At 42.9% G+C, this 13,717-nt stretch overlaps 1 protein-coding gene across 40 annotated transcripts in view; it reads right to left on the bottom strand.

Annotated features, from left to right (window-relative positions):
- The window catches only part of ABI2 (abl interactor 2), a 128,054-nt gene extending 116,862 nt beyond the window's left edge, over positions 1-11,192 (bottom strand). For 38 of the 40 annotated variants that reach the window (XM_070580826.1, XM_070580815.1, XM_070580805.1 and 35 more), the window contains exon 1: positions 10,788-11,178. In XM_070580826.1, coding sequence (XP_070436927.1) covers positions 10,788-10,904 — 117 coding nt within the window. In that variant the 5' untranslated portion in view covers positions 10,905-11,178. Of the gene's footprint in view, positions 1-10,346; positions 10,607-10,787 lie in introns of those variants that run through there. The other 2 variants (XM_070580837.1, XM_070580830.1) reach the window with 2 other exon arrangements.
- Between the last annotated feature and the right edge of the window lie 2,525 nt (positions 11,193-13,717).

Genomic DNA, 13,717 nt, shown 5'->3' with positions numbered 1-13,717 from the left:
GACAAATAAGATACATTGTATGTTAAATGACAAGTAGTATGAAGAAAAATAAAGCACGGAAAGAAAAGTACAAGCAGAAAAGAGTGTGAACAAAGGGCAGGAGTGTGTTATAATTTTACATGGCTCAGAAAGAGTCATCAAGCAGGTGACATTTGAGCAAAAGCCTGGAGGAGGTAAAAGATCCAGTCATACAATGATCCGGGGGATGAGTACTTCTGGCAGAGGGCATAACAAATGCAAAGGGAAAAGGTCCTGAGGCAGAAGTACGCCACATACGTTCAACACAAAGAGGCCCAAGTGGCTGGTGTTGAGAGAGGAAAGGAGAGGAGCAGAAGACGTGACTCAGGATTAGAAGCTAGAACATTTGTGGCTCGCAGGCGATTTTAAGGACTCCAGTTTCTCCACCGAGTGAGACGGAAAGTCTCTGAGTGTTTTGAACAGAAGAGTGACATGATGTGACTTAGATTTTTAAAAGATTGCTCTGGCTGCTGTTCTAAGACTAGCTAAAGGCTTTTGCTATAATCTAAGTGAGCGATGATGGTGGCTTGGACCACGGTGGGAGCAGGGGAGGTGGTGAGCAGTAGTCAGATGCAGGCATGTGAAGATAGAGCCTCCTGTTAGCCAATGCACAAGAGTCAAGAACGGTACCCAGGCTTTTGGCTTAAGTATCAAGGAGATCAGAGTTGCCATTTACTGGCACAGGAGGGACTATGGGAAAAGCTACATCCAAATACTGTGGTAGGCTGAACAGTGGCCCCCAAAGATGACTACATCCTAATACCTGGAACCTGTGAAATGTTACCTTACATGGCAAAAGGGACTCTACAGGTGAGACGAAATCTTGAGATGGGGAGATTATCCGAGCAGGCCCAATATAATCACGAGGGTCTTTACAAGAGGGAAGCAGAGGATCAGAGTCCGAGAAGGCAATGTGATGACAGAAGCAAGGGAGAGAAGGGGATGCGATGCTGGAAACAGGGACAGAAAGATGTGAAAACAAAGGCAGAGGTCAGTGATGCCACTGCTGGCTTGGAAGCTTAAAGAGGCTCATGAGCTAAGGAATGCGGGCAGCCTCTAGAAGCTGGAAAAGGCAAGAAAACCGACTCTCCCTTGGAGCCTCCAGAAACGACACAGTTCTGCGGCCCAATTCAGATGTGTGATCTTCAGAACTATAAAATAATTTAAGTCCATGCTGTTTAAAGTAGCTAAATTTGTGGTAATTTGTTACAAGAGCAACAGGAATTAATAGAGATAGTGTGAATATTTATAAATTAATAATTATGTGTAGTATCTCAATTTTTGTTATTATAACAAAACCTCCTTCAGAATTTGAAAATCATATGAGTAGGACTATTAGGTTGTATACTCAAAAGGTAGTGTACCAAGTTAAATGTCTTAGCATTTTAAATACATTTCCTCATACATCTAGTTCAAGAGAGGAGCTATGATAATCATAAACTAAACGATAACGTGGTCACATATGATCTCAACACTCACCTCTGAATTTCGCAGAATTTGTCACCTGATAGACACAAACTCTAGAAGGCCCACCCCACGCAAATCCCTCCATTCCAGCAAATGGCTGGAAAGGCTGAAAGTCATAGCGGTCACGCCACAGGTCACATAAAACCACAAAATGGACTAAGAGAAGGTGGGGAGGTTGGTTTTTATATTTATCGAAAGAGGGCATGAGGGGTAAAAGGTTAAGAAATCACTCTAAAGCAATTAAATTTGGGGACAAAGCCCTTGAACCCAGGACAGCCATAGCTAATATGTCACTATTTCTAGAAAATGAAAATACAATTATTTGTGTGTCTATGAATGTGAACTACAACTTTACATAATACATTTTAGTCATAAAAGCTGTGAAATTGTTTAACTAGAAAAATTCAACTGGGGGCTGGTCCAATGGCACAGTGCTTGAGTTTGGCATGCTCCGCTTCAGCAATAGATGGGGGAAAAAAGCATATAACAGGGGCCAACCCCATGCCCAAGTGGTTAAGGTTGCGCCCTCTGTTTCGGTGGCCCAGGGTTTCACCAGTCCGGATCCTGGGCGCAGACACGGCACTGCTCATCAGGCCATGCTGACGTGGCGTCCCACATAGCACAACCAGAGGCACTCACAGCTAGAATATACAACTATGTACTGGGGGGCTTTAGGGAGAAGATGAGGGGGATACAAAGAAAAAAAGATTGGCAACAGATGTTAGCTCAGGTGCCAATCTTTAAAAACGAAAAAGCATATAATAAAATATAACATCCGCTCATGGTCAAAAGAAAATCGTCTTGGGGCCAGTCCAGTGGCATAATGGTTAAGTTTGTGTGCTGGGCGCAGATCTACACACCACTCACTCATCAAGACATGTTATGGAGACATCCCACATACAAAATAGAGGATAACTGGCACAGATGTTAGCTCAGGGCAATCTTCCTCAAGCAAAAAAAAAAGAATCTCAGCAAACTAAGAATAAGTGCATCCCATTAATAAACCTAATAAAGTGCATCCACAAAAACCTATAGCTGATAGCACACTTGGTGGTGAAAGACCAGCTGCTTTCCCTCTAAGACTGAGAAGTCAAGGACAAAGGCTCTCACCACTCCTATTCAACATGCTTGAGGTCCTGGCCAGTGTCACAAGGCAAGCAAAAGAAATAAAAGGAAAAACGATTGGAAAGGAAGATATAAAACCGTCTTTATTTGCTGATGACATAATTGTCTACATAAAAAAAAAAAAGAATCTTCCCTCAAAAAAGATACTATGTTTAATACATAAGTTTAGCGAGCTCACAGGATAGAAGGTCACTATGCACAATTCAATCCTATTTCCGTACACTAGCAGTGAACAGCTCAAAACTGAAATTTTTAAAAACAGTACTATTTACCATAGCGCCAAAAACATGAAATAATTAGGGACAAATATAACAAAATGTGCAAAATTTGTATTCTAAGGACTACAATGACAAGAGAAATCAAAGACGACCTAAACAAGCAGAGAAAAACACCAAGTCCATATATAGCTTAGAAGACTCAATACTGTCAAAACATCATTTTGCCCCAAAATGATCTACAGATTCAGGGAAATTCCATGAAAAATCCCAGTAGATTTGCAGAAAACACACACAGAAAAAGCAAAGAACCTAGAATAGCAAAACAATTCTAACAAAGTAGAAGATTCACACACTTGATTTCAAGACTTACTATAAAGCTACAATGTGATATGAGCATATGATGCATACACAGACCACAGAACAAAATACAGTCCAAAACAGACCATACACGCAGTCAACTGATTTTCAGCCAAGGTGCCAAGAGAGCTCAACGGAGTCTTTTCCACGAACGGTTCTTGAACAATTAGATAGCCATTGGCAAAAAAACAATTCCTCACCCATACCTCACACCACATAGAAAAATTAATTCTAAATGGATCACAGACTTAACCTTAAAACCTAAAACTAAAAAACACCTAGAATAAAAAACAGAAGAAAACCTTTGTGACTTTGGTTAGGCAAAGATTTCTTAGTTATAGCACCAAAAACATGAAACAAAAAGAAAAAACTGATGTATTGGACTTCATCAAAATTAAAAATGTCTGTTCTGTGAGAGACATTATTTATTTATTTATTTATTTATTTATTTATTTATTTTTATTTTTGAGGAAGACTAGACCTGAGCTAACTGCTGCCAATCTTCCTCTTTCTGCTGAAGAAGACGGGCCCTGAGCTAACATCCATGCCCATCTTCCTCTACTTTATATATGGGGCGCCTACCACAGCATGGCTTTTGCCAAGTGGTGCCATGTCCACACCCGGGATCTGAACCAGTGAACCCCGGGCTGCTGAGAATTGGAACATGCGAACTTAACCTCTGTACCATCGTGCCGGCCCCTGTGAGAGACATTATTAAAATGAAAGGTTAAGTCACATACCTGGAGAGAATATTTGCAAAATACATATCTAGTAAATATTTGTATCCAGAATATATAAAGAACTCTTGAAACTCAACAATAAAAAAGCAAACAAAAAGATAGACAAAAGATTTGAACATACTTCACCAAAGATGATATACAGATGGTAAATGAGCACCTGACAAAATGCTTAACATCATTAGTTATGGGGAAAATGCAAAATAAAACCAGTCAGATATCACTAACACCTATCAGAACAGCTAAAATTTAAAAACCTGACAAAATCAAGTGCTGACAAGGATAAAGAATGACCAGAACTTTGCTGGTGGGAATGCAAAATGGTATCATCATTTTGGAAAAGAATTCAGCACTTTCTATAAAGTTATACCTACGTTTACCATATAACCCGGTAATCCTGCTGTTAAATATTTACTGTCAAGGCAAAGGGAAGGCAAGACCTGACAGATTCGCTCAAGCCCTAACAAGCTCTCGTGAGAGTCAGAAAGTCTACTACTTATCTAGAGAGCAAAAGGAAGCATAGCAAAAGCTGAGGCCCTTATGCAGAGCAAAGCCCAAAGCACAGGGGCCGAAGGACTGAGGAGCCAGCGCCAGACTGCAGCTGAAGGTTTACAGCCTGCAGCGCTATCCTCAAGGGGGCGATGGAAGGCTTCATCGACGCCACGGAGAACCAAGAGGTGATGAGAAACGGGATGAGGACAGTCTCTGGTAAACAGGGAAATGCGTGAGCAAAGGCCTCGCAGCAGCTCCTCTCGAGCCACCCACAACCTCACATTCCAGGAGAATCACAAGCCAAGACTCAGATGACCTGCAGTTCAAACCTGGCCTCTGTGGACACACGTAATGTCATCATGGAGCAAATTCCTTAAATTTACCCAACTGAGATAAAGACCTATGTCCCACCAACATCTGTCTGCAAATGTTTAGAGCTGTATTTATCACCGGCTAAAACCAGAAAATGTTACCTTGTGGGCGTTACACAAATGTGCAAACTCGCCAGACCTCACAGGCCTGTGCACCCACAAAGGGTGAATTATATTGTGTGTGTGTCACACCTCAACAAGCCTGATTTTAAAATCAAATGAGGAAAAAAATCCATGCTGGAAATGACTCAAGGAAAAGCATTCTGTGGTCCAAAATTTCTACATCAAGGTCTATTACTTGTATAAGAAAGAAAAAGTCAGGGCCGGCCCGGTGGCACAGTGGTTCAGTTCACACATTCCACTTGGGCGGCCCGGTTCGGATCCCAGGTGTGGACATGGCAGTGCTTGGCAAGCCATGCTGTGGCAGGCATCCCACATATAGAGGAAGACGGGCACGGATGTTAGCTCAGGGCCAGTCTTCCTCAGCAAAAAGAGGATGGGTAGCAGATGCTAGCTCAGTGCTAATCTTCCTCAAAAAAATAGAAAGAAAGAAAAAAGTAAAACTCTGTTCCTTGCAAGGTAATGACTACAAAGCCACACGGTAAGTAATGCTTAGAGAATATGAATGTCACTTATAATATCTAATAGAAAAAAACTACAGGACAAATGTAGAGGTAGTTACACTCAGTGTATAAAATAATTCAGTGCACAGTCTCTGGTACAGGCAAGTAGGTACTTCTGGCGTTTAGTGACTGTCTAACTAGTGTCTAATATATGTACAACATCCTATGCCTTATGGAAGGACATAAAAAATAACTAAGATATGACTCTATCCTCTAGCAGCTTTATATGTGGGACACAAAGCAAACGAAAAATTCAAAGTAGACAGTGTTGTTCCACATGCTACTCTATGAAACCAATCTATTAATAAGTCCCATAAAAATTCAACCATAAGCTATCACAAGTCTACAAATAGTCTAATATAATTTTCAGGGTATTTCCATAGATCTAACAAAAGACTAAGTTAAATTTTCAGGATGTTTCCATTCATCCACCAAAAGATTACATTTATACATACACACTTATATGCTACCGCGTACTATTAAAATTCCCTGCAATTTAGAAGGAAGGTGACACCAAAAGGATCTCATGCTCAAAAATATCTCCACTATATATCCTCCACATCAGTAAATCAGTGTGCTTATAAACTCTTCTCTGGGAGAGGAGAGAAGACTCCGAAGGAAACACATCTATCCCACGGTCACACATTAATCACAGCAAGCTAAGATGGCAGAGTGAAGGGAGAGCTCAGGGACGGCTGAGGAAAGGGCAATTTTGTCCCAGGAGGTTCTCCAGGGCAGCGCAAGATGCGGTGCAGCCAGAGCCCCCACATCAATAAAGGGAAGGAAGAGGCCAATTAAGTACCCTGGAAAAGAAGGGGCAGAAAGTGCACAATGACAAAACTATTTAAAAATGTATTTTAAAAATTAAATTAAAAATTAATTAAAATTTACGGGGCCGGCCCCCTGGCCAAGTGGTTAAGTTCGCCGCTCCGCTTCGGCGGCCCAGGGTTTCACCGGTTCAGATCCTGGGCACAGACATGGCACCGCTCGTCAGGCCATGCTGAGGCAGCATCTCACACGCCACAACCAGAAGGACCTACAACTAAAATATACAACTACGTACTGGGGGGATTGGGGGAGAAAAAGGAAAAGTAAAATCTTTTAAAAACTGAAATAAAATCTTTAAAAAAAATTAACATTTAAAATTTTCTTAATTATAAAAAGAGTAAGGGGCACAGAATATAATTTAGCCTGTGTTTGCAATGTTGTCAAAGGTCTTGATAAAGACTGTTTTGTCACTAAAAATCCAACCACCAAATGTCTCTGCTGGGAAGTCAGGACCAGTTTCTTTGAGGATGATAAATCTTGATCAAATCCCGATGAGTTAAGTCACCTCAATCTAGGGAAATTCAGTCTCCCTAATTCAGCCTGACGTCCACCTACGTGGTTCACTTCTCTCTGTGGAGGTAAAAGACAAAAGCCACCGGGAAGGATGTAAATATCAGTCCCCAAATTTCTACTCTCAAATGACCTTCTCTTTCTGCTTCTTCATTCTACTTGCTCTAAAGATTCCTCTATTTGTGACAGCAAAGAGAACTCACACACACAAACACAAACCTCCTTTCTGTATACTCTGTGACGTCCATAAAACAGTCAAGCCTAGCTCCATTAAAAGTTCCGTTTTAAAGTCCGGCACAGAGGTAATATAGAACATGAAGCCATTTTTATAAAACACGTGGTATATAGTTGTGTATCTCAAAAAGATTTAACAGTATAAATACCAGATATGTGTTCAAAATGATCAAGCAATTTTAAGTTTCTTCCTTAATACCTACTTGTATTTTCCAATAATTTTTCAACAATGAGCATGTGTTCTAATGGTTTTTATTAAATAAGAATTTTAAATCTTTATATCGTTTTAGTAATTACTTGTTTATGAAACTGGTAACAAGCCATGATTCTGCGATCTCCTTATAAATCTTTCAGGCAATTTTTAATAAACTCGGGGAGGATCATGGCTAAATAAAGAGAAAAAAAGGAAAGCTACTAATGATCTCTCTCCTTACTAGTCAAAAGAAATACTTCAGATAGAATTTTAAGGTAATTTCTTAACTTCCCTTCTTCTGAGCAAATCCATGTTATTAGATGATTTTGCTCTTAATCCAAACAAAGGACAATGAGATTTTACTATGTATCTATGTGAATTATCACTCACAAAAAGGAGTAACTTTCCTTAACGAAAGGAAAAATGCAAATACAAACAAGTCGGTTTTTCAGATTTACTTTAGGAAAGTAACACCTATAGACTTATTTCATCTACCAGAACGTTAAAGCAACTCATTATTATAAAATGCTCCGATTTGTAAAAATGTAGATTCCAAGTTAATCAAAACATTTTTAAAAAATTTCTGGACACTTCCTAGACTAGGCATCAATGTTTATATTAATAAATGAAGAAAAGAAACCCAAGTCTTAGATGTATCTCAAAAAAAAAACAATCCTTAACAATTACTAAGTCCTTTTTTACAGGCAAGAAATAAAGAAAATCAATTGGGTAAGTATCAGCAAATTGTAATTACAGCTTTTTATCATCACATTTTAGGAAAAATATTTTTACTATCACTTCTTCTAGAGGTGAAAATAAACAAAATCATCTGAATTTTTACTAAAGGTGATTGTGAAATTTCTAATGTTAACTGCATTTATAACCTGGAAAACTACTACTTGCAACCCTGCTCTCCCTGTAGATTTTGTTTTAACACAGGCAACATCTGATCACTCCCAATGCCAACAGTATATCTGAAGAATATCTTTATAAGATAGAAACAGTTTAAACACAGTACAGTTGTTTTCAGAAGAAGAGAGCAATCACTTTCCTTTCTTTGCTCAATTTTCACACTAAATATAATCCACATTTAGAATATTCTTCTTTACCTTAATTTTTGGCTATTCCTATGCATAAAATCAGCTATTTAAGAGCACTGAGCAAAGAACCTTACCATTTGTTACATATGATCCACAGATTTGTCTTTTTTCTGCTTTACAGGCAAAAATTACATTTCCACAAAGTAAAATGAGCATTGGGTTAGTCAACTTGAGCTAGTGGTTAGGGCACGATGCTATAATAAGGCTAAACTGACCACTTGATCACTGATCTCACCAATTAACTTTCCTCTACTGCAGGGTCACAGGCAGCATCCAAGCCCTGCCGGTCAGCTCTCTGGTCACAAGGAGAGCCAGCCAAATGTGCAGCTGGGTCAGCACAAATCCATTATCCCCAGGTTCTATTTATCAACTTTACTACAAACAAATCATGTAAGAGCCGTTAGCTGGGGAGAGAACACCAATAATATACCCACTGGATCCTAAAAGAGATGATAATCTAAGAGGTAAATGTGTAAAACCTCTTTTAGATGCTAAATTGAAGAAATATTTGTAAATCCATTCCATTTCTACTAATCAAATTTGTACTTTTTAAAATGCCACCACACTAAAATTTTGAGCCCCACTGCTATGACAGACAACGATGGCAGTAACATTCCTCTCTTCTCAACTGGAAGAAATGTATAAAATACATAAAAAGATGACAATCGCTGATCCTTTTAACCGCTCAGCATTATTAATCCACGTACTTTTTACCTTTATGTACAACTATAATCTAAAAGGAAGAATACCTTCAAATTACAATAAAAACTCTCTTCCAAAGACAGAGAAATCTGTTTCTTTTTTGGTAATAACTGCAACCTCGTCACCCTTCCACCCTCGGTTTTTCTTCTGACCTGTCACTCTTTCCCATGCCATGCTACAAGGCAATGGAAGGACCACTTCAGTCCTATAGCTGTGCCTCCCCTAGAGACTGAACTCCCTGAGGACAGCACAGCTGCCACCAGGCCTTCTGCTCACCTGCAGTCCGTCAGAGCATAAAGTCACACACTCTATGTATTTGTGTGCGCACAGATCAGACTCCCCTACTAACTACACTACGAGATTCTGGAGACACTACGTGTGTCTCATCAACCTCTGACAGTGCCTGGCCACAGAAGACTTCAGGAGACATTTAGTGGAAAATTGAGCAACCGAACCTTTGAATCTTTCCTACCTCACTCACTATCAGCAAAGCCCCCCACAAATGTGGACAACTGTACTTTTTGTAATAATCTTTGACCCAAGACACATTCTTTCTTTTCCTACTAGCCATACTTTCATCTGCCTCTCTGAAGGGAAAAGCCTTGTATTATGTCTGGTTCATCCTCCAATACAAATATTTCCTACAAGATAATACAGAGTTCAGTATATGTTTAATCCAGTAAAATCTCACAAGATCATCTTTGATTAACCACGTGGTCCTTACACGATTTATAAACCTATGAAAAATTTTCACACTTTTTTTTTTTAAGTTTACACTGAGACTTCAGAATGCTTCCCAATATAGCTGATGTTAAAACAGATGCCTGGAAAGACGGAGATGGGAGCAACAAAAAAGACCACAGGGAAGAAACAATTTCACATACTTCCATTTCCACCTTTATCGCAAGAGAATTTAAATGGGAAGGGGGAAAAAATGGAGGTAGAACCTGTGATTCAGAATAAGCCATGAATAAAACAAAAGATGCTGAATTTGCAAATTGTGCGTTTAAACCTATGCTTTCAAATAATTTTTTAAAGCAGAATTTTTTTAATCCACATAATCTTCTGCTTCATCCAGGCGCAGCTGGATCTCTCACCCAACATCCCTCGCCCACATATATATACATACACACACACACACACACACACACACACACAGCGTTCCCACCATCAGTCCCCGTGCCTAATAGCCATCACGGGGAAAATTACACCACGAGGATCATTTCCTAATTCTCTCCGAAAAATAGTGACAATTCTTTCTCCCCACAGGAAAATTACCTATTCTAACGGGATGGTGGGGGGGGGGGGACCCAGCTCATTATCATGCAGGTTCTCATTCTCCATAGGAAAAAAAATGGCAATAACTCCCACCAGGAGACAACTGCTCTCCCACTGTATCCCGGGTTAAAACCTAAAACACAAGCAAAGACCGGGTCTCTGGAGGTATTCACACGAGCAGGAACCGGAGGCGCCGTACTAGGCAGCAACGCAGCCCTCGCACACCCTCCGGGGCCGGGGGCCGTCCGTCCGCGCAGACCGCCGCCCGGGGAGCAGGGCTCCGGCCGCAGGAAGGCCGACCCCGAGGCCGCCAGCCCGCACGCCGCCGGGAGCCGGGAGCCGGGGCCGAGCGCGGGGGCGGCGGGGGCGGCGGCGAGGAGGCGGGGACGCGGCGCGCCGCCCGCGGACCGGCTCACGGCTTCTCAGGACGCTCGGAGCCCACAATGTCCCCCACCCGGGGGACCCTCGCCGCGCCGCGGCCTCGCCCCGCGCCCCCCAGCCCGGCCCCCGCGCGCCGGCCGGGCAGCGTCGCACCTGGATGTAGTTGTTCTCGCAGTAATCGGCCACCCGCTCCAGATTCGTGTAGCTGTCGAAGAGGGCCCGGCGGCCCCCCGGGATCTCCTCCTCCAGCAGCATCTGCAGCTCCGCCATCTTCACATCCTCCTCCTCCTCAGGCAGCCCGCAGAGGCAGCGGCGGCGCCAGGGAAGCCCCGGGCTGCGAGAGGAGGCGCGGCGGCGGCGGCGGCGGCGGCGGCGCGGGAGGAGCGAGGAGCACCCCCGCGCGCGGCAGGGGAGGGGGCGCAGGGGCGGGGGCGGGGCGCGAGCCGGCGGACTGCGAGAACGGTCACCGCGGCGACGGCCGGCCGGGCGCGCGCACGCGCGCTCCTCCCGCCGCCCCCGGCGCCCGAAAAAGATTCCCACCCGCGCCGCCGCCGCCCCTCCCCCACTTCCGGCGTCTCCTAGCGACGGCTGAGCGGGGCCGCGGTGCGCGCCGTGCGCCGTGAGCCCGGCTGCCCCGCCGGTTGCGTGGCTGCGGAGGCCCCGCGGCTTTGTTCGCCAGGCGGGAGCGCGCGGCCGGCCCGGCCTCTTCTCGCCCGCGCCCGCCTCTGCCCGGTGGTCCTCGGCCTGACGGGGCCGCTCAGCCCGCAGAGCTTCCCTGCGGCTTTCCGTGCCGCCTCACTTCCCGTTTCACGCTTCGTCTTTGCCCCCCTCCATCCCCTTTGGGTGCAGATAATCCCAAGTTTCCTGCACCCCGGCTTTTTTTTTTTTTTTCTGGTTTTTTTTTTTTTTTTTTGCATTTATTTGCCGGCTGAAGCCTCGGTCCTGCTCCCGTCCGCCCGCGCCCGGCCCTCTGCTTTTTGTGCTCGCCCACCCCGCAGCCTTCCTCCCTGACGACCTTCGCTGTCTTTCCTCTGCTTCTGACAACTTGGCTCTTTTTTTTTCGCGGATTCAGTATTTAAAGTTTCGAAAACGGTCTTGCTGGTGCTAATTTCCTTCTTCGCAGGGCTGTTACGTGGATACAATAAAAGTTTATGTGAAAGCACCTTGAAAAACGTTAAATGCTACGGAAATTGGAGCTAGATCATTTCGATCTTGCAGAGTTGTTATTCTGTTCCTACTCTCCAGATGCTGTATCTTTTCTGCCTTGATCTGACCACTCACACAATGTAATCTTAAAAAACTAGAATTCCTGACAACTGCTGAGATAAAGTCCATGACCTTTATTTGTACGGCTGAAAATCAAGGTTAACTACATCTGTAGCTTAGAACAGGATCCATTGTTTCAACTCTCATTCTAGCTTTTGTGATCTCTTGGCCCTCCTAGTGTGATTTCCCCCCCTCATTTTTTCCAGATGATGAGGAAACTATATTATACTTTCTCAAAAAAACCATTTTAGTGCCATGCTATTACAAATTTCTGAAGTAATCTCTTATGTTATTATATCGGCTTTATGATATACACATTGGCAAATTGTTTTTTGAGTTTTCACTATGAAACCCAAATTAAAGGATATTGGACATTTTGGTCCAGTCCAACTAGTTTTATTCTTAACCAAACATCATCTGTATCAGTGGTTCTCAAGCTTAAGTGTGAGAAGCTTGTTAAAAATGAAAGCCGCGGAGTCCCACTCGAGATTCGTGAGAGCGCGGTAGTGATGGAACAGGTAGTTACTTAAACGGCACATAAACTCGCTTCAGGGAATAAGACACGTATGAAAGTCAAGCGAATAAAACATATTGGATCAAAGTTTTCTCTCGGTTTAAACTTTAATGGATCAAAAGGCTACTGTTGATTTGTAAGAAACCCACCAGGTGCGCTAAAGGGCAGACAGACTCTTTCCCCCTTACACTTATTCCCCGGTAGCATTCTTTCAAATACTGCTTAGCAATTCCCAAGAAACAAATCTCCCTGAGAGATCATTGGTCATTTAGGAATCACTGCGTAAGGCTTCTAGTACTTTCTCAAGTTAATTTGCGACAATCTCACTGGATCTTAGCTTCCTTATCTGAAAAATCAAAGGGTTAAACCCAGGTCAGTTGTTCCCAGACTTCAGTGTGGATTGGAGTCACCCGGAGGGCTTGTTAAAACTCGGGATTGCTAGGCCCCACCCCCGGGGTTTCTGATTCCGTTGTCTGGCCGGATTTAGAGTTCTAACAAGTTCCCAGGTGAGGCGGTGAAATGGCCCTCTGGCTCTGAAGGTCTGTAATTCCGGGTTCTGGCAGCTAGGAATCTCCACCAAGAGAGGAGCTTTAACACTCAGCAGAATCTGAGGCTCCATGGACATAAATATGCACTTGTGCGGCCTCAAGACCATTTAAGCAAAAAGGAAAACAATTATAAGATCTGTAAAAATACGTGTATCGTGTGTGTATATATATGTAATCTGAGTGCTGGGATTGTAGGGGGTTTTGGTTTTATCTTAATTTTGCTAAAATGAACACGGATGGAATGGATTATTTTTCTAAGAGTCTAGTGAGACCACTATCTCCCAAAATCAGAGAGAATACTTTTATTAATGCAACCCAAGATTACTTTTTTAGCAATTTTATCATCAGCTTGATTCAAAGTAAGCATTAAAAACTCCTATTTTACATATTAACCCAGCCTTGCCAAGTACAGTTGAATTTTTTTTAAATCTAATTGCAGTTCTTTATATTTATTTCCAATAAATTATATCTTGGCTTTGTCCCAAATTTAAATCCTCATTACCATCTCTTAAAATAAATAATCTTGCTTCACATGATCCACAGATTTGATAAGCAAAACTGGGGTTCATCATAGCCTTTAGCAAGAATGCTGAATAGGGCCGGCCCGAGGCCAAGTGGTTAAGTTCGTGCACTCCACTTCGGCAGCCCAGGGTTTTGCCTGTTTGGATCCTAGATGCGGACAGGGCACCGCTCATCAGGCCACACTGAGGTGGTGTCCCACATGGCACAACCAGAGGAACTCTCAACTAGAATAT

This window comes from Equus przewalskii, chromosome 17 (assembly GCF_037783145.1).
Source record: "Equus przewalskii isolate Varuska chromosome 17, EquPr2, whole genome shotgun sequence".
Classification (NCBI taxonomy): domain Eukaryota; kingdom Metazoa; phylum Chordata; class Mammalia; order Perissodactyla; family Equidae; genus Equus; species Equus przewalskii.
This window is presented reverse-complemented; position numbering and strand designations above follow the sequence as displayed.